The 24235-nt window shown below is 44.6% G+C and overlaps 1 protein-coding gene across 3 annotated transcripts in view; it reads right to left on the minus strand.

Moving 5' to 3' along the window:
• maml3 (mastermind-like transcriptional coactivator 3) overlaps positions 1-24235 on the minus strand; it is a 565727-nt gene that overhangs the window by 22423 nt on the left and 519069 nt on the right. For all 3 annotated transcript variants that reach the window (XM_048546160.2, XM_048546150.2, XM_048546140.2), the window contains exon 3: positions 13134-13406. In XM_048546160.2, the coding sequence (XP_048402117.1) occupies positions 13134-13406 (273 nt within the window). The remainder of the gene's footprint in view (positions 1-13133; positions 13407-24235) is intronic.

Raw genomic sequence — 24235 nt, forward strand, 5'->3', positions numbered from 1 at the left:
CAGGGAGCGGGTCCCCGGGTGCTGATGGGTCAGTGTTTAGCAGGGAGCAGGACCCCGGGTTTATTACAGTGTATACAGTGGGAGGGGTACATTACAGTGTGTCCGGAGGGAAAAGGGGAGACAAAGGTTTATTACAGGGTGTCTAGGGAGGGAGGGGTTTATTACAGTGTGTGTGGGGGGAATGGGGGTTTATTACAGTGTATGCGGAGGGGAATGGGGGTTTATTACAGTGTGTTCGGGGGGGGAGATGGGTTTATTACAGTGTATGTGGGGGGGAGAAGGGTTTATTACAGTGCGTGCGGGGGGAGTGGGGGTTTATTACAGTGTGTCTGGGGGGGAGAGGTGTTTATTACAGTATGTGCGGGGGGAATGAGGATTTATTACAGGGTGTCCGGGGGAGAGGGTGTTATTACAGTGTGTGCGGGGGGAATGGGGGTTTATTACACTGTGTGCTGCAGGAAGAGGGGTGTATTACAGCATGTGCAGGGGGAATGGGGGTTTATTACAGTGCGTCCACAGGGAGGGATTTATTACAGTGTGTGCTGCAGGAAGAGGGATTTATTACAGTGTGTGCGGGGGGAGAGGGGATTACTACAGTGTTTACCTGGGGGGATGGGCGTTTATTACAGTGTGTCTGGGGGACTGGGGTTTATGACAGTGTGTCTGGGGGACAGGGGTTTATAACAGTGTGTCCCGGGGGAGAGGGGTTTATTACAGTGTGTCCGGGGGGGAATTGGGATTTATTACAATGTGTCGGGGGAGGTGTTTATTACAGTGTGTCCCGGGGGAGAGGGGTTTATTACAGTGTGTCCCGGGGGAGAGGGGTTTATTACAGCGTGTGCGGGGGGAAGAGGGATTTAATACAGTGTGTCCAGGGGGGACAGGGATTTATTACAGCGTGTCCTGGGGGAGAGGGATTTATTACAGTGTGTCCAGGGGGGAGAGGGATTTATTACAGCGTGTCCGGGGGGAGAAGGATTTACAACAGTGTGTCCTGGGGGAGAGGGATTTATTACAGTGTGTCCGGGGAGAGAGGGATTTATTACAGTGTGTCCGGGGGGGAGAGGGACTTATTACAGTGTGTTCTGGGGGAGAGGGGTTTATTACAGTGTGTGCGGGGTGAATGGGGGTTTATTACAGTGTGTCCGGGGGGAGTGGGGTTTATTACAGTGTGTCCGGGGGGGGAGAGGGATTTATTACAGTGTGTCCGGGGGGGAGAGGGATTTATTACAGTGTGTCCTGGGGGAGAGGGGTTTATTACAGTGTGTGTGGGGGGAAGAGGGGTTTATTACAGTGTGTGCGGGGGGAATGGTTCATTACAGTGTGTGCGGTGGGAATGGGGATTTATTACAGTGTGTGCGGGGTGAATGGGGGTTTATTACAGTGTGTCCAGGGTGAATGGGGGTTTGTTACAGTGTGTGCGGGGGGAGAGGGGATTACTACAGTATTTACCTGGGGGAATGGGCATTTATTACAGTGTGTCTGGGGGACAGGGGTTTATTACAGTGTGCGCGCGGGGGAAAGTGGATTATTACAGTGTGTCCGGGGGGATGGGGTTTATTACAGTGTGTGCGGCAGGAAGAGGGGTTTATTACAGTGTATGTGGGGGGAATGGTTTATTACAGTGTGTGCGGGGGGAATGGGGGTTTATTATAGCGTGTGCGGGGTGAATGGGGGTTTATTACAGTGTGTGCAGGGGGAATGGGTGTTTATTAGTGTGTGCGGGATGAATGGGGATTTATTACAGTGTGTGCGGGATGAATGGGGGTTTATTACAGTGTGTGCAGGGGGAATGGGTGTTTATTAGTGTGTGCGGGATGAATGGGGGTTTATTACAGTGTGTGCGGGATGAATGGGGGTCTATTACAGTGTGTGCGGGATGAATGGGGGTTTATTACAGTGTGTGCGGGGTGAATGGGGGTTTATTACAGTGTGTCAGGGGGAGGTGTTTATTACAGTGTATGCGGGGTGAATGGGGGTTTATTACAGTTTGTGCGGGGGGAATGGGGGTTTATTACAGAGTGTGCAGGGGGAATGGGGGTTTATTACAGTGTGTCCGGGGGGAATGGGGGTTTATTACAGAGTGTGCAGGGGGAATGGGGGTTTATTACAGTGTGTCCAGGGGGAATGGGAGTTTATTACACTGTGTGCAGGGGGAATGGGGGTTTATTACAGTGTGTGCAGGGGGAATGAGGGTTTATTACAGTGTGTCCGGGGGGAATGGGAGTTTATTATAGTGTGTCGGGGGAGGTGTTTATTACAGTGTGTGCAGGGGGAATGGGGGTTTATTACAGTGTGTGCGGGGTGAATGGGGGTTTATTACAGTGTGTGCAGGGGGAATGGGTGTTTATTACAGTGTGTGTGGGGTGAATGGGGGTTTATTACAGTGATTGCAGAAGGAATGGGAGTTTATTACAGTGTGTGCAGGGGGAATGGGAGTTTATTACAGTGTGTCTGGGGGGAATGGGAGTTTATTACAGTGTGTGCAGGGGGAGGGGTTTATTACAGTGTGTGCAGGGTGAATGGGGGTTTATTACACTGTGTGCAGGGGGAATGGGAGTTTATTACAGTGTGTGCAGGGGGAATGGGAGTTTATTACAGTGTGTCCGGGGGGAATGGGAGTTTATTACAGTGTGTCAGGGGGAGGTGTTTATTACAGTGTGTGCGGGGGGAATGGGTGTTTATTACAGTCTGTGCGGGGTGAATGGGGGTTTATTACAGTGTGTGCGGGGTGAATGGTGGTTTATTACACTGTGTGCGGCGGGAATGGGGGTTTATTACAGTGTGTCAGGGGGAGGTGTTTATTACAGTGTGTGCGGGGGGAATGGGTGTTTATTACAGTCTGTGCGGGGTGAATGGGGGTTTATTACAGTCTGTCCAGGGGGAATGGGAGTTTATTACAGTGTGTGCAGGGGGAATGGGGGTTTATTACAGTGTGTCAGGGGGAGCTGTTTATTACAGTGTGTGCGGGGTGAATGGGGGTTTATTACTGTGTGTGCGGGGTGAATGGGGGTTTATTACACTGTGTGCGGGGGGAATGGGGGTTTATTACAGTGTGTCCGGGGGGAATGGGGGTTTATTACAGTGTGTCGGGGGAGGTGTTTATTACAGTGTGTGCAGGGGGAATGGGGTTTTATTACAGTGCGTGCTGCAGGAAGAGGGGTTTATTACAGTGTGCGCGGGGTGAATGGGGGTTTATAACAGTGTGTGCAGGGGGAATGGGGTTTTATTACAGTGTGTGCGGGGTGTATGGGGGTTTATTACACTTTGTGCGGGGGGAATGGGGGTTTATTACAGTGTGTCCGGGGGGAATGGGGGTTTATTACAGTGTGTCAGGGGGAGGTGTTTATTACAGTGTGTGCAGGGGGAATGGGGGTTTATTACAGTGTGTGCTGCAGGAAGAGGGGTTTATTACAGTGTGTGCAGGGGGAATGGGGGTTTATTACAGTGTGTGCTGCAGGAAGAGGGGTTTATTACAGTGTGTGCGGGGGGAGAGGGGATTACTACAGTGTGTGCAGGGGGAATGGGGGTTTATTACACTGTGTCCGGGGGGAATGGGGGTTTATTACAGTGTGTCAGGGGGAGGTGTTTATTACAGTGTGTGCAGGGGGAATGTGGGTTTATTACAGTGTGTGCTGCAGGAAGAGGGGTTTATTACAGTGTGTGCGGGGGCGAGAGGGGATTACTACAGTGTTTACCTGGGGGGATGGGCGTTTATTACAGTGTGTCTGGGGGACAGGGTTTTATTACAGTGTGTTGGGGGAGAAAGGGGATTATTACAGTGTGTCCAGGGGAAAGGGGTTTCTTACAGTGTGTCGGGGGGGCGGGGGTAAGGGGGGACAACGCTTTGTTACAGTGTGTCCGGAGAGGGGAGGGGTTTGATACAGTGTGTGCAGGAGGGACAGGGCTTTATTACAGTGTTTACGTGTGGGGTCACAGGTTTATTACAGTGTGTCCGGGAGTAGGGATTTAATACAGTGTGTCTGGGGGGAGGGATTTATTACAGTGTGTCCGGGATGGAAAGGGGGTCAGGGTTTTGTTACATTGTGTCCGGGAGCAAAGGGGTGGGGGTTTATTACAGTGTGTCTGGGGTTCGGGGGTTTATGTCAGTGTGTCCGGGGGGTAGAGGGGTTTATTACAGTGTGTGCAGGTGGAATAGGGATTTATTACAGTGTGCCCTGGGGGAGAGGGATTTATTACAGTGTGTCTGGGGGGGTGGGTATTTATTACAATACATCCCCTAGGGGGATGGAGGTTTATTACAGTGTGTCCTGGTGGAGACGTTTATTACAGTGTTTACGGGGTGAGGGTTTTATTACAATGTGTCCGGAGGGAAAGGCGGGGTGGGGGTTTGTTACAGTGTGTCCGGTGTGTGGAGGATTTGCAGCGCAGTGAAACAGAGGAATTCCTTATAATGCATGTGCAGCTGTGAAGCTGGAGGATTAATGCTTATTTGATAGTTTACTCGAGAATATGCAGCAAATGTATTCAATTTGTTTGTAGCTGTCAAGTTTTCAATTCCAGACTCCTGTTCTATTTCATCATTTCTGAAAGTTCAATCAGTCAACCTCAACTGTGTCTGCTCAGGCTGTTCCATGATCTCAACATCTGACTCTGTCTCCTGAAATGGTATATTTTGTATTTGCTCAGGTGATATGGGAGTGGTTGGCTCAGCTAGTTATAGAGTCAAGCTTCGGTCCAACCAGTCCATGCTGACCGTGTTCCAAACTAAACTAGTCCCATCTGCCTGCTGCTGCCCCATTTCCCTCCAAACCCTTCCAGACTTTATTGTCCAGCTCTCATTGACCTTGAGAAGGTGGTGGGAGCTGCCTTCATGAACTGTTGCTGTTCTTGGGACATATGGAAACCCATAGTGCCATTCCAGGGTTTTAACGTAATGTCAGTGCTACAGATCCAAGTCAGAATGGTGTGTGGATTGGACGGAAACTTTCCATTTTGACCTCCCCTGCATCTGCTGCCTTGCCCTGCGGGTGGTAGCGGTCACAGGTTTGAAAGGAGCTACTGGAGGAGCCTTGATGAGTTACTGCAGTAGATCTTGTCGATGGTACACCCCGCTGGCATTCTACATTTGTAGTGAAGGGAGTGAACAGTGATAGTGCATGGATGGCCAATGAAGTGTGATATTTTGTCCTGAATGGTGTCAAGCTTATTGAATGTTGTTAGAGCCGTACTTATCCAGGCAAGTGGATAGTATTCCATTACACTGTTAATTTGTTCCTTGGAGACTGTAGATAGGCACTAGGAGGTCAGGAATTGAGGCCCTTGTTGCAGAAATCCTCATGTCCAACCTGCTCTTGTAACTATGTAATTCCATGGCCCAATTTCAATTTCTGGTCAATGCTAATAGCAAAACGCTGATAATGGGCGATTCAGTTTGGGAAAACAAAGGAGAAATGTTTAAATATGCTTCCCTGTTTGTATGGGCACTAATGTGGCACAAACATTATGTATAAAATGGACCATTAGAACTCTCTGATACAGGTAGCATATATTTTATTAAAATAATTCCAAGAATGTGGCTAATTTCCAACATGGCTACAAAGAACCAAATTAATATTATTTTTGGACCATTGAACTGGATGATCATGTGGGAGGTACAATAGCTTTGAAAATTTACTGCAATATTAATTATCTGTGTCTGACGGTTATCTTGGTGGTACAGGATTCATTTGTGTGCATTTCTTTTGTTGCACAGTCGTGTCTTTGCAAGACAGTACCTTTTGACATGTTTGTCAGCAACCACTTTAAGCCGAACTATCGAGAGGAAAGGAACTCGAAATTGTCAGAACAAACCCAAATAGGTGCTTGCAATTGATTTGCTGTGCGCAGTCGGGAAAGAGAGATCCCATCCAGAGTGCGACACAACCGAGTGAGTGTGTATTCAGGGAACTTAGACGCTGCATGGGAATGTGGTGCAGAGGGGAAGGGGTGCTTTTTGCTTGTATTTTTAGCTGCTTTTTCACAAAGATTTTTTTAACAGGATAAACTGTAGCTGAGGATTGGGGACCCAGCACAGAGGAAAGAGTGACATCACAGGAAAAACATAGGTTCACTGCTTGGTCATAGCTACTAATTTGACTATTACATGTTACTTTCAATTGGAAGTAAATAGAGGAAATATTTACAGGTTGCAAACTAAAATAAAAGGACAATTTTAAAAATCAAAGCAGGGACTACATAAATAAAACAGAGCTGAAGGGCCAGGTGATATATTGTACCTGCATGATGTGGGAGCTGATGGGCTCCATTGTGGTTCATAGTGGCCACATCTGTTGCAACTGCTGGTTGCTTGAGGAACTCCAGCTCAGAGCTGATGAGCTGGAATCTGAGCTTCAAACACTGCGATCATCAGGTAGGAAGAGTTACCTGGAAGCTGCGTTTCAGGAGGCAGTCACACACCTTAGATTAACTACCTCAAATTCAGTCAGGAGGGTGAGTGTGTGAGCGAGGCAGATAGAGGAATCTAGGAGACAGTGCTGAAGGAGCCTCAGCTTGACTAACAGGTTTGAGATTCTTACTTCCTGTGTAAATGAGGGTGGGGTCTATAGTGAGCAAACTGATCATAGCACCATGGTAGAGGGAACCATTCAAGATGGCAGGAGAGAAGAGAAATGTAGTTGTAATCGGGGATCGTATATTTGGAAGAATAGACACTGTTCTCTGACCAGGATTGAGAGTCCCAAAAGCTGTGTTGGCTGCCTGGTGTGTGGATTCAGATGTTCTCCTCTGGGCTATGGAGAAACCTGGGCTGGGAGGGGAAAGATGCAGTTGTCATGGTCCATATAGTTACCAGCAATACAGGCAGAAAGAGGAGAGGTTCTGCTCAGGGAGCATGAACAGCAAGGGGCTATATTAAAAAGCAGAACTAAAAAAGTTAGTAATCTCTAGATTACTACCCGAGCCGCAAACAAATTGACACAGGGTCAACAAGATTAAAGAGGGAAAAGCATTGGTTGGCAAAAAGATTGGTGTGGGAGAAACGGATTCAAATTCATGTCAGTCCTGGGGAAGGGGGGATCTGTTCCACTGGCTTCACCTGAGTCATGCTGGGACCAGGGTCCTGGTGAACCTCATTATGAGGCCTGTGGACAGGGCTTTAAACTGAATAGTGGGTGGAGTGGGGTGGGGGGTGGGGTTGTGGCGGGTTCAGCTGGATGGAAAATTATGGAAAATGTTAAAGTGGAGAGGAGTCCAGAACAAGTAATAGGACAGAGACTACGGAAAGGGTCAGGAAGCTAACTTCAGGCACAGTTGATGAGGCAACAACTATGAGAAAGTGGCGGGGGGCGCAGTCAACACAGAACCGAGGGTGTTGTACTTAAATGCTCACAGTATACAAAACTAGGTAGATCAGCTTGTAAGCGCAGATTGAAATTGGCAGGTACGATGTTGTGTTGTAGGTGGAGGGACAGGTAGAGTTGAGGAAGCAGGGAGGCTGCAGGAGGACTTGGACAGATTAGGAGAGTAGGCAAAGATGGGGCAGATAGAAGACAATGTAAGTGTGAGGTTATGCACTTTGGTAGGAAGAATTGAGGTGTAGATTATTTTCTAAATGGGGAAAGGCTTCGGAAATCTGAAGCACAAATGGACTTTGGAGTCCTAGTTCAGGAGTCTCTTAAAGTTAATATGCAGGTTCAGTTGGCAGTTAGGAAGGCAAATGCAATGTTAGCATTCATTTCAAGAGGGATAGAATACAAGAGCAGAATGTGCTGCTGAGGCTGTATAAGGCTGTGATCATATTGCACTTGGAATATTATGAACAACTTTGGGCCCCGTTTGTAAGAAAGGATGTGCCAGCCTGGGGCGGTCTAGAGGAGGCTTACAGGAATGATCCTGGAGATGGAGTGCTTGTCATAAGAGGAGCAATTGAGGGCTCTCGGTCTGTACTCGCTAGAGTTTAGAAGGTTGAGGGTGGATCTCAATTAAACTTACAGAACAATGAGGGACCTGGTGAAGTGGATGGGAAGAAGACGATTCCACTGATAGGAGAGACTAGGACCCGAGGGCACAGACTCAGAGTGAAGGGTCCACCCTTCAGAACTGAGGATGGAGGAAATTCTTCAGCCAGATGGTGGTTGAATCTGTGGAACTCACTGCCACAGAAGGGCTGTTGAGACTACGATATTGAGTGTATTTAAGTCAGAGATAGATAGGTTCTTGATTAGTAAGGGGATCAGGATTACAGGGGAAAGGCAGGAGAATGAGGTAGAGAAACAGCCATAATCAAATGGCCGAGCAGACTCAATGGACCAAATGGCCTAATCTGTCCCTATATCTTACAGACTTAGAAGGGGCTTCAGATATTTACTCTGCAATTTGAGAGGGAGAAGATAGAATCAGAGGTAAAGGCATTACAGCTGAATAAAGGCGGCTACAGAGATATGAGGGAGAGGGGAGGAGCTGGGCAGAATTGACTGGAAGACGAGCCTAGCAGGAAAGACAGTGGAACACCAATGGCAGGAGTTTCTGGGAATAATTCAGGAGACGCAGCAAAAATTCATCCCTAGGAAAAAGAAGCATGGTACAGGGAGGATGAGGCAACCACGGCTGACTAAGGAAGTCAGGGACAGCATAAAAGCAAGAGAGAAAGCATATAATGTGGCGAAGGGCAGTGGGAAACCAGAGGACTGGGAAGCTTACAAAGGCCAACAAAGAGCAACAAAAAAAAATGGAGGGAGAAGATTAAATATGAGGGTAAGCTAGTCAGTAATATAAATGAAGGCCATAAGAGTTTCTTTAGATATATAACAGGCAAAAGAGAGACAATAGGGGACACTGGGCCACCGGAAAACAACGGTGGAGAGATAGTTGTGGGAAACAAGGAAATGGATGAGGAACTGAATAATTACTTCGCGTCAGCCTTTGTGGTGGAAGACATGAGTAATATCCCAAACATTCAAGAGAGTCAGCGGGCAGAGCTGAGTATCACGTTTTGAGAAGATTTGTAGCTCAGGTTGACGTTCTGGATGTGAGAAGGCTCGCTGAGCTGGAAGGTTCGTTTTCAGACGTTTCGTCACCATTCTAGGTAACATCGTCAGTGAGCCTTGGATGAAGCGCTGGTGTTATGTCCCGCTTTCTATTTATCTGTTTAGGTTTTCCTTGGGTTGGTGATGTCATTTCCTGCATTGGTGATGTCATTTCCTGTTCTTTTTCTCAGAGCGTAGTAGATGGGCTCCAAATCAATGTGTTTGTTGATGGAGTTCCAGTTGGAATGTCATGCTTCTAGGAATTCTCGTGCATGTCTCTGTTTGGCTTGTCCTAGGATGGATGTGTTGTCCCAATCAAAGTGGTGTCCTTCCTCATCTGTATGTAAGGATACGAGTGATAGTGGGTCATGTCTTTTTGTGGCTAGTTGATGTTCATATGATGTTCAATGAACATCAACTAGCCACAAAAGAAATGACCCACTATCACTAGTATCCTTACATACAGATGAGGAAGGACACCACTTTGATTGGGACAACACATCCATCCTAGGACAAGCCAAACAGAGACATGCACGAGAATTCCTAGAAGCATGGCATTCCAACTGGAACTCCATCAACAAACACATTGGCTCCAAATCAATCTACCATCCCCTGAGAAAAAGAACAGGAAATGACATCACCAACGCAGGAAATGGCATCACCAACCCAAGGAAAACCTAAACAGATAAATAGAAAGCGGGACATAACATCAGCACTTCACCCGAGGCTCACTGACGATGTTACCTAGAATGGTGACGAAACGTCTGAAAACGAACCTTCCAGCTCAGCGAGCCTTCTCACATCCAGAACGTCAACCTGAGCTAAAAATCTTCTCAAAACGTGACACTCAGCTCTGCCCGCTGACTCTCTTGAATGTTTGGGATATTACTCATGTCTTCCACCACAAAGGCTGACGCGAAGTAATTATTCAGTTCCTCATCCATTTCCTTGTTTCCCACAACTATCTCTCCACCGTTGTTTTCCGGTGGCCCAGTGTCCCCTATTGTCTCTCTTTTGCCCGTTATATATCTAAAGAAACTCTTATGGCCTTCATTTATATTACTGGCTAGCTTACCCTCATATTTAATCTTCTCCCTCCATATTTCTTTTTTTGTTGCTCTTTGTTGGTCTTTGTAAGCTTTCCAGTCCTCTGGGTTCCCACTGCCCACTCAAACTCACATCCAGAGTTGAGTGTGGTGGCCATCATCAAGGAAACGGTCCCAATAAAACTGATAGGCCTGAAGGTAGACAAATCACCTGGACCAGATGGACTACACCCCAGAGTTCTAAAGAAGATAGCTGTGGAGATAGTGGCAGCTTTGGTGGTGATCTTTCAGGAATCGCTCGAGTCAGGGAGGGTCCCAGGGGACTGGAAAATCACTAACACGACACCCCTGTTTAAAAAAGGGAGTAAGGCAAAAGACGGAAAATTACAGGCAGATTAGCCAAACCTCGGTTGTGGGTAAGATTTTGGAGTCCATTGTGAAGGATGAGATTTCTGAATATTTGGAAGTGTATGGTAAAATATCACAAGGTCAGCATGGTTTCATCAAAACGAGGTCATGCCTGACAAATCTGCTAGAATTCTTTGAGGAAGTAATGAGCAGGGTAAACCAAGGAGAGCCAATGGATGTCATCTACCTGGGCTTCAAGAAGGCCTTTGACAAGGTGCCGCACTGGAGGCTGCTGAGTAAAATAAGGGCCCATGGTGTCAGAGGCAAGGTGCTAGCATGGATGGAAGATTGGCTGTCTGACAGAAAGCAGAGAGTGGGGATAAAAGGGCCTTTCTCAGGTCAGCAGCTGGTGACAAGTGAAGTTCTGCAAGGGTCAGTGTTGGGACCACAACTTTTCACTTTGTACATTAATGATCTAGATGAAGGAACTGTGGGCATTCTGGCTAAGTTTGCAGGCGATACAAAGACAGGTGGAGGTTCAGGTAGTATTGAGGAGGTGGTGAAGCTGCAGAAGGACTTTGACAGGTTAGCAGAGTGGGCAAAGAAGTGGCAGATGGAGTACAACTTGGGAAAGTGTGAGGTCATGCACTTTGATTGGAAGAATAAAAGCATGGAATATTTTCTAAATGGGGAGAAAATTCAGAACTCTGAAGAGCAAAGAGACTTGGGAGTTCTAGTCCAGGATTCTCTCAAGGTAAACTTGCAGGTTGAATCAGTAGGCAGGAAGGCAAATGTAATGTTGGCATTTATTTTGAGAGGACTTGAATATAAAAACAGGGATGTACTACTGAGGCTTTAAAAGGCTCTGGTCAGACCACATTTGGAGTATTGTGTGTAGTTTTTGGCCCCGTATCTCAGGAAGGATATACTGGCCCTGGAGTGGATTCAGAGGAAATTCATGAGAATGGTCCCAGGAATGAAAAGCTTAACATATGAAGAACGTTTGAGGATTCTGGGCCTATACTCATTGGAGTTTAGATGGATGAAGGGGGATCTAATTGAAACTTTCAGAATACTCAATGGCCCGGACAGAGTGGAGGTTGGAAAGACGCTTCCATTAGTAGGAGAGTCTAGGGCCCAAGGGCACAGCGTTAGAGTAAAGGGAAGACCTTTTAGAACAGAGATAAGGAGAAACTTCTTCAGCCAGAAAGTGGTGAATCTATGGAATTCTCTGCGACAGAAGGCTGTGGAGGCCAGATCATTGAATATCTTTAAGACTGAGATAGATAGGTTCTTGATTATCAAAGGGATCAAGGATTACAGGGAGAAAGCAGGAGAATGAGGCTGAGAAACTTATCAGCCATGATTGAATGGCGGACCAGACCTGATGGGCCGAATAGCCTAATTTCTGCTCCTATGTCTTATGGTCTTATAAGAGACTTAATTCCAATAAGTCACCTTGTGACAAGTAGTTACCACTTTACTTTTGGAAGGATTAATGTCTAATAAATTAAAAACACATTCTAATTTATAGATTCCAAGTTAAAAGATTCACTAGTATACATGCATGTCAGCAACTAATGGTATTTGGATTATCTTACTTTTAAAAGAGCACATGTACAGAAATTAATGTTATTACTTAACTACATCAGCTAATAAAAGAAAAAGAGTCCTTGAAAACCAAAGGAGCTTTCGGAATTAAAGAATTCCAAAAGTAGCCCTAAAAAATTACAAGGAGCCCTTGGGGAAATAAAAGACCTCTACAGCCAGCTTTGCACCCATACTGTCCCATTTAGTAGTTTCAATTTTGCTGCCAAGCCTGGCAGAAGGCACTTTATCAAATGTTTCTGCAATTCCATGTACACTACATCAATTGCATTATCATTATCAACGCACCCTGTTGCTTCATTAAGAAATTCAATAAAATTTGTTATAATGGCTTAATGTTTAATAATTTTTTGTAGAATTGCATTTGAAGGATTGTGGATACCTTGACTATGTGTTTTAAAGAGGCCAATGAAAGGACAATGGCAGTGTGGTTTGGGGTGGCAATTCAGTTAATACAGTAGGAAGCAGTTTTCACCCATTGACATCGTAACATCTTAAATGGTTGCACTAAAATGGTTTGCTGCTATTTTGTGACATGTTCTGCTATCTCCCACTGCAGTTACAAAAGGAGACCAGGATAAGGCCTGTGTAATTCACTGGTCCACAGCCATTGATGCCACTGTATAAGCTTAGCAGGTTGGTGACCATAAGGCTGCAAAGAAAAAGGAAGAGTTTGAAATCAAGCCTCCAGCAATGCAGATCATCTTGGAGCAGGCGCGTGACAGCACAGGAGGCATGGCCAATGGGTGTAAACTGCAAAATCACAAAGCCGGGGAATTGAAAAAGGAGCAAAGCAAGGTTGGAAGACAGGTACAAACATGCCACTAATCGCAGCAAACTATTCTGGCCTTCCAATGTGGCTGAAACAAGAAAGAAATGATGGTCGAAAGATGGAGATTGAGGTAAAAGACATTACATTGCTTGTCCACAAATCAGTCTTGTGTGTGTATCTGACTGAAACACAAAACAAACCTCAAGGGGAACTCACATAGGTGCTGCCATTTTCAACCATTTTTTGTTCTTAACATTTTGAATGCGCTCTGGCCTTCAGGAATTCCTGTGAGAACATGCCTTAGAGATTGTGAAACACAGGAGACAGTGCAGCCCCCACCCTAGCACCGTCACAGACTAGGTCAGCATTTACCTGCTCTGCCAGCAACTGTTGTTGTTGCCTCTGCTCCCTGAATAACTGCTGTTTCTGCTGCTCCATCATGTGAAGCTGATGCATTCTCTGTCTTTCTTGTTCCATCAACAACTGCTTCATCATGACTGCCTGCTGCTGGTTTCCAAGGTAACTGGTGCCTCCAGGGTTAGCAGTCATCGAGCCAGGCACTGGGACCCCAGTGCCAGTGGCAGGGCCAGGGACAGGGGTCTGTACAGATGCTGCCGGCCGCGAGGTTCCCACTGGACTCTGATCCTGTGTGGAAGAAAGCACTGTCTCAATGATTGGAGAACATACAGGCTGCTACAGAACCTCAAGCACGACACATTGTGCAGATGAAATCTACAAGCCACAAAAAAAACCACAGTGGTAATAATCCCATCCACCAACGGCCAAGTTATACACCTTTTTCCTGCACATGCCAATTTCATGAAAGTATGTGAGGTTTTATTTGGTAGTGGTGGTTTAACTTGAGAGTCACCATGCCTCAAGTGAAGGGTGAGGTTGAGGAGTACAGTCCCCGTCATGGTAACCTCAGACAGTGTGGGAACTGAACCCACGCTGTTGGCATCACAAACCAGCCAAATGAGCTAAACGACGCTTGTACGTGTGTAAGGTAGAGGCAAGTGAGGAGTCTCCCCAGCCGAGCTCATTGGCAGATTAAAACAAGCAGCACCACCGTCCCAACGCATTGCCCCATTAGATAATGCCTTTCGGTGAGTGGTCATTTCTAAATGAACAAAGTGACTTTTTGTTGACCATGAAACCCAGGAGATCAGCAGCTGCAGTTTTATTTCAGCCTCTTAAACAACCACTGTCTTTACTTAACATTTGCCCCTCACTGCTGCATTCTCAATTCAAGATTAATTTTGTCTGGTGATGTTACAGTAAAATGTTATGTCTCCCCTGCCACTAGTACAATACTGCAGATCTACAAGGAGGTCTTCAGTATACCGCAGTCTTTCTGGCTTGTTTATTATATTTAAGTGTTAAGACATTATTCAGTAAACTCAAAGGCTGACATTTTAAGACTCACAGCATTAAAACAATGCACACAGTACAAAGAATAGTTCTTCATCAAAAGAAGGCATGCATTTGTTTCAGAGGATAATTACAACCTTCACTTTTGACAACTGTGCGCACAAATTTACAAAGATTGTGTCTCAAATATTAATATTTACACACATCACATACCAGCCTGTAGCAATTTCTTTTTAATATTTTGAAGGCTCATGCACATATCAGGTTTTTTTTGGTGGGGTGGGGGAAAGTCAGAGATGGAGATGGGTGTTTTAAGAACGCCATTTTTATATTCATTTCACCACCAGTTTTCTTCCTACGCCCGTCTGTGTGTGGTTGTTCGTACTGTAACACAGTTTCACAAACAACAAAAGAACCGTAACAGCACCAGTCTGCACAATTAGGCCCTGTGTATTCCGGTCTTTTTTTCTTTTTTTCCAGATGTGCATATCATTAGGAAAGCTGTTTATATTGCTTGTCACTTAATTGCCTCAGAAAGCAATCCCTGGTCTTCTGCTACTTGCTACACCAGTTCAGAGGGCATTTGAGAAGCAAGAGAGGACATGACTATTACTTGGAATGAGTGGATTACCTTATGAGGTAATCTTCTGGGGGTTAGAAGAGTCAGAAGTGACTTAATTGAAACGTATAAGATCCTCAGTGGACTTGACTGAGTGGATGCTTCCTCTTGTGGGAGATTCTAGATTTTTTTTCTTTATTCATTTATGGGATGAGGGCATTGCTGGCTAGGGAGCATTTATTGCCCATCCCTAATTGCCCAGAGCTTTTCAGTGAGCACTCTACAAAAACTGAGGGGAAGCATGATTGGAAAGGGAGCAATGGAAAGAAAGGTGATCCTGGATTATGGAGCAGTGAAATGCAGTATGTAGGTTTCTGCACATGGAGAATGGCACTCAGAATCTACAAGCTCAGAGAACAAGTCTGCTTGAGGCAGTTTGAGTTCATAGGGCATAGAATGGAGTTTCAGGGTATTGGGCGGGAGACTGAAGAATGTAACGGTGTAGGAGTTCCGAGAATTTGTTATCAGTGGGAAAGGAGCGGAATCTCCTTGTGTGAGGTTGTAAGGTCCAAATAAATCTGGGCCTTTTTCAAACCTTCAGACAGCAATGCCTCACTGAGTACATTCCCTTGCTTCATAACTCATCTCTGTGACAATCCATTTTCTTGTTCGCACTTTTCCTCCGATTGTTTCCTCTCTCTCTAATTTATTGGCGGCACAGGATTTTAAAAAAATGACCAACTTTTTGTGAGTTTGCTGACTTATGCAATCCTTACTTATAAATATAAATGTCTACAAGCCAATAAAATGACCTCATAGCTGTGTAAACAGTCACTAGCAAGTTTTTCTATTAAAAACCTCCCATAAACCTCAAAAAATGGTTCATAAAATAGATACTTCTAACTTAAGTTTTAATTGTAATCAAGCATGAATAAAAACAAAATCAAGTATCAATAAATAATATCATAAGTGATGGTAGATAGTAAATAAAACAGAAAAATTACTGATAACATTAAGCATAATTGTTCTCTGGCTGAAAACAGTTCCACAATAAAGAGCACAATTCTTACACGAATGCCGTTAGTAGCCTGAAATGAACTTTTTTAGTTTGAAAACCTTTTACACAAAGTGAAGGAATTCCAAGATTTTTGCTGACTGTGAAAGTATCCTGACGTTTATACCTGAAAAATTCAGAAAAATCTATGGAAAATCGCAGACAGATTATGAATTCACAGGCGTTTTTGACTGTGCTGCCTTTCTGACGGAGCAGTTCATCTCCCACCGATCACCTGTCTTCTCCTTACATTGTTCGTTTTCAGTTAATCATCCAAACCTCTGATGAAGGTGTTGACTGAATCTGTCTCCACCACACTCTCTTTGGAACTACATTTCAGATTCCAAGCAGACACTGCATGAGAAAGATTTTCTTAGTATCACCAGTGCTTAACAAAACCTGTGGCCCTCTGATGTGAGTCTATCTAACAATGAGAAAAGTCTCACCCTATCTGCTCTGTCCAGATCCCTCATCATTTTGAGTGCTGTGTCCATATTAATAAAGACTAGATCTTATCAAGTTTCTGTAGTTCTGGTTGTGGACTGATATGGCAAAGGATGATTTTAAAAACAGGATTGTGGTAGGGATGGCTGCATTTGCTTCAGGTAAGTTGCCTCATTATATTCAATGGTGATTCAGCTGGCAACATGTAGCTGATTGATCTGGGGATTGGTGACTACGTACCCAATTTAAAAGGTTGTTCACACTGCTGCTTTGTTCAATCTGTGCGGGAGGCTGGTTTCAGACAGGCAAGCACATGGGAGTGTTTTCAAGGTGAGATCTAGCTAGCAACAAGTTGTTACTTGGCTTGTGGAGCTGTGACTAACTGTGGATAACTGCCTGCCAACAACAAAGTGTTTGGGTCCGGAGAGCTGAAAAGCTTGTGGGTGTGAACGATTTGGCCAGAAGTCTTCAGACCTCCATAAGGGGAAATGGTATGTTTCTCTGCAGTGAACACAAATGCCCAAAGCTTGAAGCCTGTTTCTTTTCTTATACTGTGGCTTTGGGTGGCACAGTGGTTAGCACTGCTGCCTCACAACACCAGGGTCTCAGGTTTGATTCCATCTTCAGGCGACTGTGTGTGTGGAGTTTGCATGTTCTCTCTGGGTCTGTGTACATTTCCTCCAGGTGCTCTGGTTTCCTCTGACGGTAAAATGTATAGGTTAGGTGGATTAGCCATTGGAAATGCAGGGTTACAGTGATGGGGTAGGAGGTGGGTCTGGGTGAGATGTTCTTCAGATGGCTGGTGTGGAGTTGATGAGCCAACTGGCCTGGTTCCACACTGTAGGGATTTTATGATTCTAACCACTAACTGAGACAGTTTGCAATTATACACCCATGCTGCATGTGAAGAAATGAAAAAAAAATTGTGAAAAAGGGATTGTTTTCCCAGTGATTTTTTTTCTCTCGCTGATGATGCCAATGTTTTTCTTTGTCTGTCTGTGTATGTGTAGGAGGTTTATAGAAAAGGCTTAGGGTTTTATCCAGCAGAGTTGTATGTTGATAGTTCATGTTGTTTACCTGTAGCTATCATCTATTTACTTGTAACAAATTCAGGTTAAGTACAGAAGCTTAGTCTAAGTTTTCTGAAAGACAGAAAAACTGGGGACTTTGCGTACTTTGATAAAATCTCTAACTTTTGTAACAACTCTGGGTATAGTTTGATTTTCAATGAACTACCCCAGTGATGCACGACACTGTCACATCTCCTCTCAATCTTTCTTTCTTCAAAAAGATATGACCCAGCTTCTCTGATCTGCCGAGATAACTGAAGTTCCTCATTCCTGGAACTATTCTTGTGAAACATTTTTGTATCCTTCTCAAAGGCCTTCACGTTCCTGACAAACTGTGCTTCCCAGAAGTGACTGCAATACCCTGGTAGAGGCTGTATCAGTGCTTTTGCAGGTGTGACATAATTTCTATGCTTCTATTGATAAAGTTCAGTACATAATACATTTTATTAATGGTGTTTGCAACCTGTCCTGCCACACTCAATATCTATGCTGTTTGCATCCAGGCTGTTTTGGGCTAGAGGCATTGTGATCAACTGGAAAATGCCCGCTTCTTCACCATCCCACCAGCCAACACCTCCAGGTCTACACATCGACAAAATGCAGAGAAAGTTTTCCTTTCCTATGGGCTACGTCCTGACTGCACAGGCTGAACATAATGGTGTCAGGGCTATTTTCTAGCTTGCAATGTCCAGAATGGCCGGCAGCTGAGCTTTAGACATGGCATCAGCAGCATGAACGTTGGAAAGTGCCACTAGCAGGTGAGCACCTTCACCTTTCCCGCTACCCGATTCCCTGAGAAAGATGCCCAGCTGCAAACTCACTTGGGGTGAGAAGTGGAAGATTGTGAGAGAAAAGTCACTTCAAGCTGTGGTGAACCAGGTGGGCATGATTCTCATTCGGCAAAACTATGACCTGATTCTGCCCAATGTAATGAATATTGGAAATGAACATTATTGTGGAAAGGATTTCTGGAAGGAGTATAACTGGCCCTGAGGCTGGGAGATGTTGGTGAGGGAGCAGAGTTAGAGAATGTATAGCCAAATAGCTGTTTTGTATTACAGCATAAGGTTTGAAGATTGCTGGGTTTGAGCCAGGGTGTTTTTTAAAACCATTCCCTCATGTTGCTATTTCAATAATAGTGGCTCCCTAGTCCACTTTTGTGTTCATAGCCCAACAGACAGCATCATTGTCTGGTTTCTCTTCAGGACAGGCATTGCGTGATACAATGAGGGACAGGAGGAACGGGACATAGAAACAAGAGGGAGAAAATGCCTAGGTATGTGTGATTCTTTGGGATGATGCAATGTTCTGATGATTCTTAATAGCACCACCACATGTGGAATCTGTGCTGAATGACAACAGTGACTTTATCCAGAAATGAATTCCCTCCACTCATGGGCATCATCTCAGTCATGTGCTCATGTTTATTTTACTGTGTTGCTTGTTTTGTAGTGTTACATCTGACTGGGGTAGCAAGCTGGAAATCGAGAGCTACTATTCCCAGAGTTGTCACAAAAGCTAAAGATTTTATAAAAATACGCAAAATTCCAACTTACTCGCTTTTAGAAACAGATTGACAGAAAACATGGACTGGGTTTCTACACGTAACAATGACAACTTTTAATGAAAAATAAATAGATCCTGGTTACAGGTAAACAATTAATGAATTGTTGAACTAAAAGACCTCATATAAATCTCTGACACATACATGCAGAGACGTACAGGCAAAGAGAAATGCAACGTCAGTGTTATGGATGGAGGGAATGCTCCCTATCCTCAGGGTTCATTGAAATGATCCTACTGGTTGGTCAAGCTGTGCTGCTCTTCGATCTTCCTTCTCAGGGATCTTTTACTTGCTTGCAGAATGCACTGGTTAACTGGTTCACACTGGTAAAGGCTCTAAAAGTGGTTAAAAGCCACAGCTTACAGCAACTGATGAGGCTAAATAAACTGGCTTTCCTCAGGCTTATTTTTTTTACTGCAGAGAAAGGACAGCTTCTTTCTTTCTGGGTGTCTGATAGTTTCTGACCCAAACATACACATCCATTGGCTCCCAGGTACCTGAACAGTCAATCACTTAGTTGTTGCCAGGCAGTAGGGCTTTGTCTTCTAAACAGGTCAACATTTCCCCCTTCCACCCAGCTACCTGTAACTGGTTGAATCTCCATTCATACACAATCCTTGGCTCCAACTTGTCCATAATTAGATGTTCCCCCAGTTTGAACAACAAATAACAACACTTACGATAAGTGCCAGGTAACTTGATTTTAAAAAGTACAGCAATCCTTTCCACAATTAAAAATGCAAAAAACTGTGAAGATATGGCCTTTATAGTAGGAATAAGATAAATTAATCCTGTCATAATTTAACTGGCAGCGGTTAGATGCTTCCTTGTGGCACAAGTCAAGGTCAGTTAGAATTCAGAGAGCAAACAGCGAACTTTGTATCAAAAGTAAGTAAGTAAGCATTATTTGGATAAATTATAATATGCTTCAATATATTACAGGATAGCACTGTCAGGAATATAAAGTTATAATATACTTTTGTAAAGAAAACTAAATCAGTCTTTGAAATAGACTCAGGAAGTTTTACAAAATGGCTCCCTGACAATTCCTGTGGACTCAACCAGTGGGACCAGATTTACTTATCTCAAGAGATCTTTTGTAGTTCAATGAACATTTCCAAAGGTAAACAAACTCATTGATAAAGTTTCCCTGGAAGTGCAAGTAGTTCTATCTACCAAAAATCTGACAGAATGTCTGAGACAGTTAAAACGTTAATCATCTTAACTGAAATACAATGGACAGGTCTGCTAATCCATATGGAAGCAAGTTGCAATAGCTTTGGGAGAGAACCCATTATTAGTTTATAAACAGTACAAAAGTCTGGCTGTGAGTAACCATTTCATGACCATGAGAGAACCACCTTGAAGCAGTATTACTTCTAAAGAGAGAGAGAGGAAGGCTGCTAGACTGAACTAGGCCTCAAAAGGTTACAACCTAGAGGGCTGTAGGAGCCTTTAGTCGCTTTCAGGACCTGTTCTGTTTAACCCACCTGTGGGGACAGCTTCAATTGTTTGACAATAGAAGCCATCGCAACAGTATCTGACTTGAAGTGTCCCTAATTTCAGAAAGAGAATCTTGTGATTATATAAGAGACTGATCTGATTTTTATATTCATATGTAAATTTGGTCCTTAGTTACTTTAAATCTTTGTACTTGTATTTTTGCTCATAACTATCTATTCTTAATGAAATAACTTTCAACTATAATTGTCTCATAAACAAATCTTTTATCTTGCTAAATCATGAAGTTCTGCTACACATTGAAGCAGAGATAAACTACAAATGAATGAATTCTTAGTTAAAAGGCCATTCTGACTAAATGTTGAGTGTGGTTGTGACAAGCAGACACGACAGAAGTTTATGCCTGAAAATGTGATATAAAAGTAAAGTGTACAATAAGCTTAAGCTTTACAAGGGATACAGTGCCCATGTGGGAGAGAGGATGAGGAGATCAAAGTCAAACTGAACACTATCGTCCCCTGTCAATCAAACAGGTCTTTTTTCCAATGCTGATCTACCAAATGAACTTGTTTCTTTCCGCCCTACTCAAAGCCCATGGGTTATTGAGGCTTTGGCTGACAAACTGGATATAGCCCATTTTCAGTCATTTCGACACAGTGCCCCTCCATGGAAAGGCCCAGGCTCACAAGAAAATTAGGCCAAAGGCCTCAATAATATTCTTTTGGTTGCAGAAGCAAATTGACCCTTTTACTTTGGTGTATATCTTAGCACTCAGCTCAATGATGACAGTTCTGTGGTTCGGACCCAGGAGAAGTGGTGTTGGCGAGGGTTCAGCTTAATTACTGATGCTGCAATGTCAAACTCTTGTTGGCTACGCAGTGTTTGTTCCTGCAAGCTGACCTTTGAGTGAACAAGTGCTGTTTAGGCTATGGAGCTTAGAATCACCTGGGTTTCTGCCCCATCCTGTAATATTCAACTCAGCATGTACAAAATGATCAGAGGTATAGATAGAGTAGACAGCCAGAGACCTTTTCCTAGGGTGGAGTTAGCTATTACGAGGGGACATAGTTTTAAAGTGAGTGGAGATAGATATAGGGAAGACGTCAGAGGTAGGTACTCAGAGAGTGGTAGGGGTGTGGAATGCATTGCTGGAGAGGGTAGTAGAGTAGGCGGCATTATGGGCATTTAAGTGGCTATTAGATAGGCATATGGATGACAGTATAAGGTAGGGGTGGAGGTTAGATAGACCTTAGGATCAGGGCAAAAGTTTGGCACAACATCTTGGGCCGAAGGGCCTGTACTGTTCTATGTTCTATGCTTAGCACGGCTACATATTAGGCCCCTCAATCCCGTTTGTAAGATAAGGTATTATCACAACTCTGAAAAAAATTGTAATGCTGTGCCACTTGACCTCTCAACTGCCCTAAATGACTTCCTGCCTCGACCAGGAGGGAGGTGGTCATTCCAAGATACAGGTTTGGAAAAACTCTCACAGTGATCACGATGTGGAGCTATTCATGCAACACCATCCTGGGCAAAACTGCAGATAGACCTGCCTCACCCTGCATGGCAGGATTCAACCCAATATACACTTCAAATGCTGCAAGAAACACTCAGTATCATAAGAACATAAGAACCAGGAGCAGGAGCAGGCCATCGGTCCCCACAAGCCTGGCCCGCAATTTAATAAGATCTTGGCTGATGTTTTTATGGACTCAGCTCCACTTACCCACCCGCTCACCATAACCCCTAATTCCTTTACTGTTCAAAAATCTGCCTTTGCCTTAAAAAGCATTGAACAAGGCAGCCTGAACTGCTTCACTGGGCAGGGAATTCCACAGATTCATAACCCTTTGGATGAAGAAGTTCCTCCTCAACTCACTCCTAAATCTGCTCCCCATTATTTTGAGGCTGTGCCCCCTAGTTCTAGTCTCCCCTGCCTGTGGAAACAATCTCCCTGCTTCTATGTGATCTGTATCGAGAGGATACAGCACAGAGATTTGAGCTGATACATCCTTTCGTGTTGCTCGGCGCTTCGATGAGGTACCGAAAACTGAACCGTCACTGCAAATGGCCAATGACTGCCCTGTAGTCAATTATAACATCATCAATTCACTCATAGCATCATTTCATCCTGTGCCTTTCCCCACACTCAGCAACACTTTCCCCCCACCCCACCACTCCACCTTCCACAACCCCAGCTAGAGCTTACATATCGGAACATCACTGACGGAATTGTATCAGTTATGTCAGCTGTACATTTGGTACCCATGAGATTACCATGGCAACATCACTTTATCTTAATGGCTACTGGAGAGCTTTACATAAGATCAGGTGCGTGATGGCTTTCCACTCTACAAGGGTTGCCAGAATTATTTTAAACTAGCTGTTGGAATTGTGTCTGTGAACTGGAGGAGGGGGAGGGGTGGAAGAAGAGGGGAAAAAGAGAATTATTCACTCACACTTACTTATAAAACATGCACACGGGGGGATTTTTTTTTATTTAAAAGGTCTGTGTTAGTTGATTGTACTCGTAAGATCTCTGCGGTGTTTATTTTAACAAGCCTGCTCCCCTGGAGAAGGCTGGGATCGGTGTAAATGCTCACCGACTATTCCATCCAGAGCCAGCACTGAGGAAACAAACGCAGCCACCAGCTCAAAGACAGAAGGAACAGGCGAGAGAGAGAGTGGCCGATGGGAGGTTGGACCAATTTACTGAGAGCCCCCAGCTCTTCCTCTGCTATCAAAACATCATCAGACAGGTTCCGATTGCTGCCACTCTAACCACGAAACCCACAAGTTTGAAGTGCTATTAACCACTTCACAGCTTCAAAGGCAACTGTAGCCTGGCTGTTTGGGGTGATTTGCTGGTTTTAAAATGTCTAAAAGTCCTCACATTGCTTTCAGTTATTCAAGCAAAAATCTTGTCCTCTATTTAGTTCATAAGAAACTAAGTGGAAACTGAAAGACTTGTGTTGATGGAATTTGGGGAATTAAAAAGAAAATGTCAGTGGTAATAACCAGACATATAGGCGGTTAACAATCTGACTGGTTCCCTTCACAGAAGCCAGGAGGAGGAGTAGGCCATTCAGCCCTTCGAGCATGCTCTTCCATTCAATATGGTCGTAGCTGATCATTCATCTCAATGTCATATTCGGATTCTCTCTCCAAACACCTTAACACCTTCGGTGTCTAAAAAAATGATCGCTCTCTTTCCTCAATGCTAAGTGACCCAGCCTGCTGGCAAATTGCACAGATTGACTACTCTCTGGGTGAAGAGCGGTTTCCTCATCTCAGTCCAAAATGGTTCATCCCATGTCCTGAGACTCTGACGCCTGGTTCTAGACTCCCGAGCCAGGAGAAACATTCTCCCTGTATCTAGGCTGTCGAGCCTTGTTAGAATTCTGTATCAGATCCCCTCTCATCCTTCTAAACTCGAGCAAATACAGGCTCAGTCGAATCAATCTCTCCCCATACAATGATCTTGTCATCTCTGCTATTGGCCTAGTGAACCTGCTCTGCACTCTCTCTATGGTAAATATACCCATTGTGGGATAGGGAGACCCTAAACTGCACGAAGTTCTCCAAGACGCTGCATAACTGTAGTAACACGTCGCTACTTCTGACCTCAAATCTCTTGTGATGAAGACCAATGTACGATTTGCATTCCTGACTGCTTGCTGTACCTAGATAACAAAGTGTGAAGCTGGATGAACACAGCCCGCCAAGCCGCATCTCAGGAGCTCAAAAGCTGACGTTTCGTGCCGAGATAGGCCCGAAACGTCAGCCTTTGTGCTCCTGAGATGCTGCTTGGCCTGCTGTGTTCATCCAGCTCCACACTTTGTTATCTTGGATTCTCCAGCATCTGCAGTTCCCATTATCACTGCTTGCTGTACCTGCCTGTTTTTAATTGGTTGGGCACGTTCCTGTCCTTCCTGACTTTAATGTGCA

This window comes from Stegostoma tigrinum, chromosome 1, assembly GCF_030684315.1.
Source record: "Stegostoma tigrinum isolate sSteTig4 chromosome 1, sSteTig4.hap1, whole genome shotgun sequence".
Taxonomy (NCBI): domain Eukaryota; kingdom Metazoa; phylum Chordata; class Chondrichthyes; order Orectolobiformes; family Stegostomatidae; genus Stegostoma; species Stegostoma tigrinum.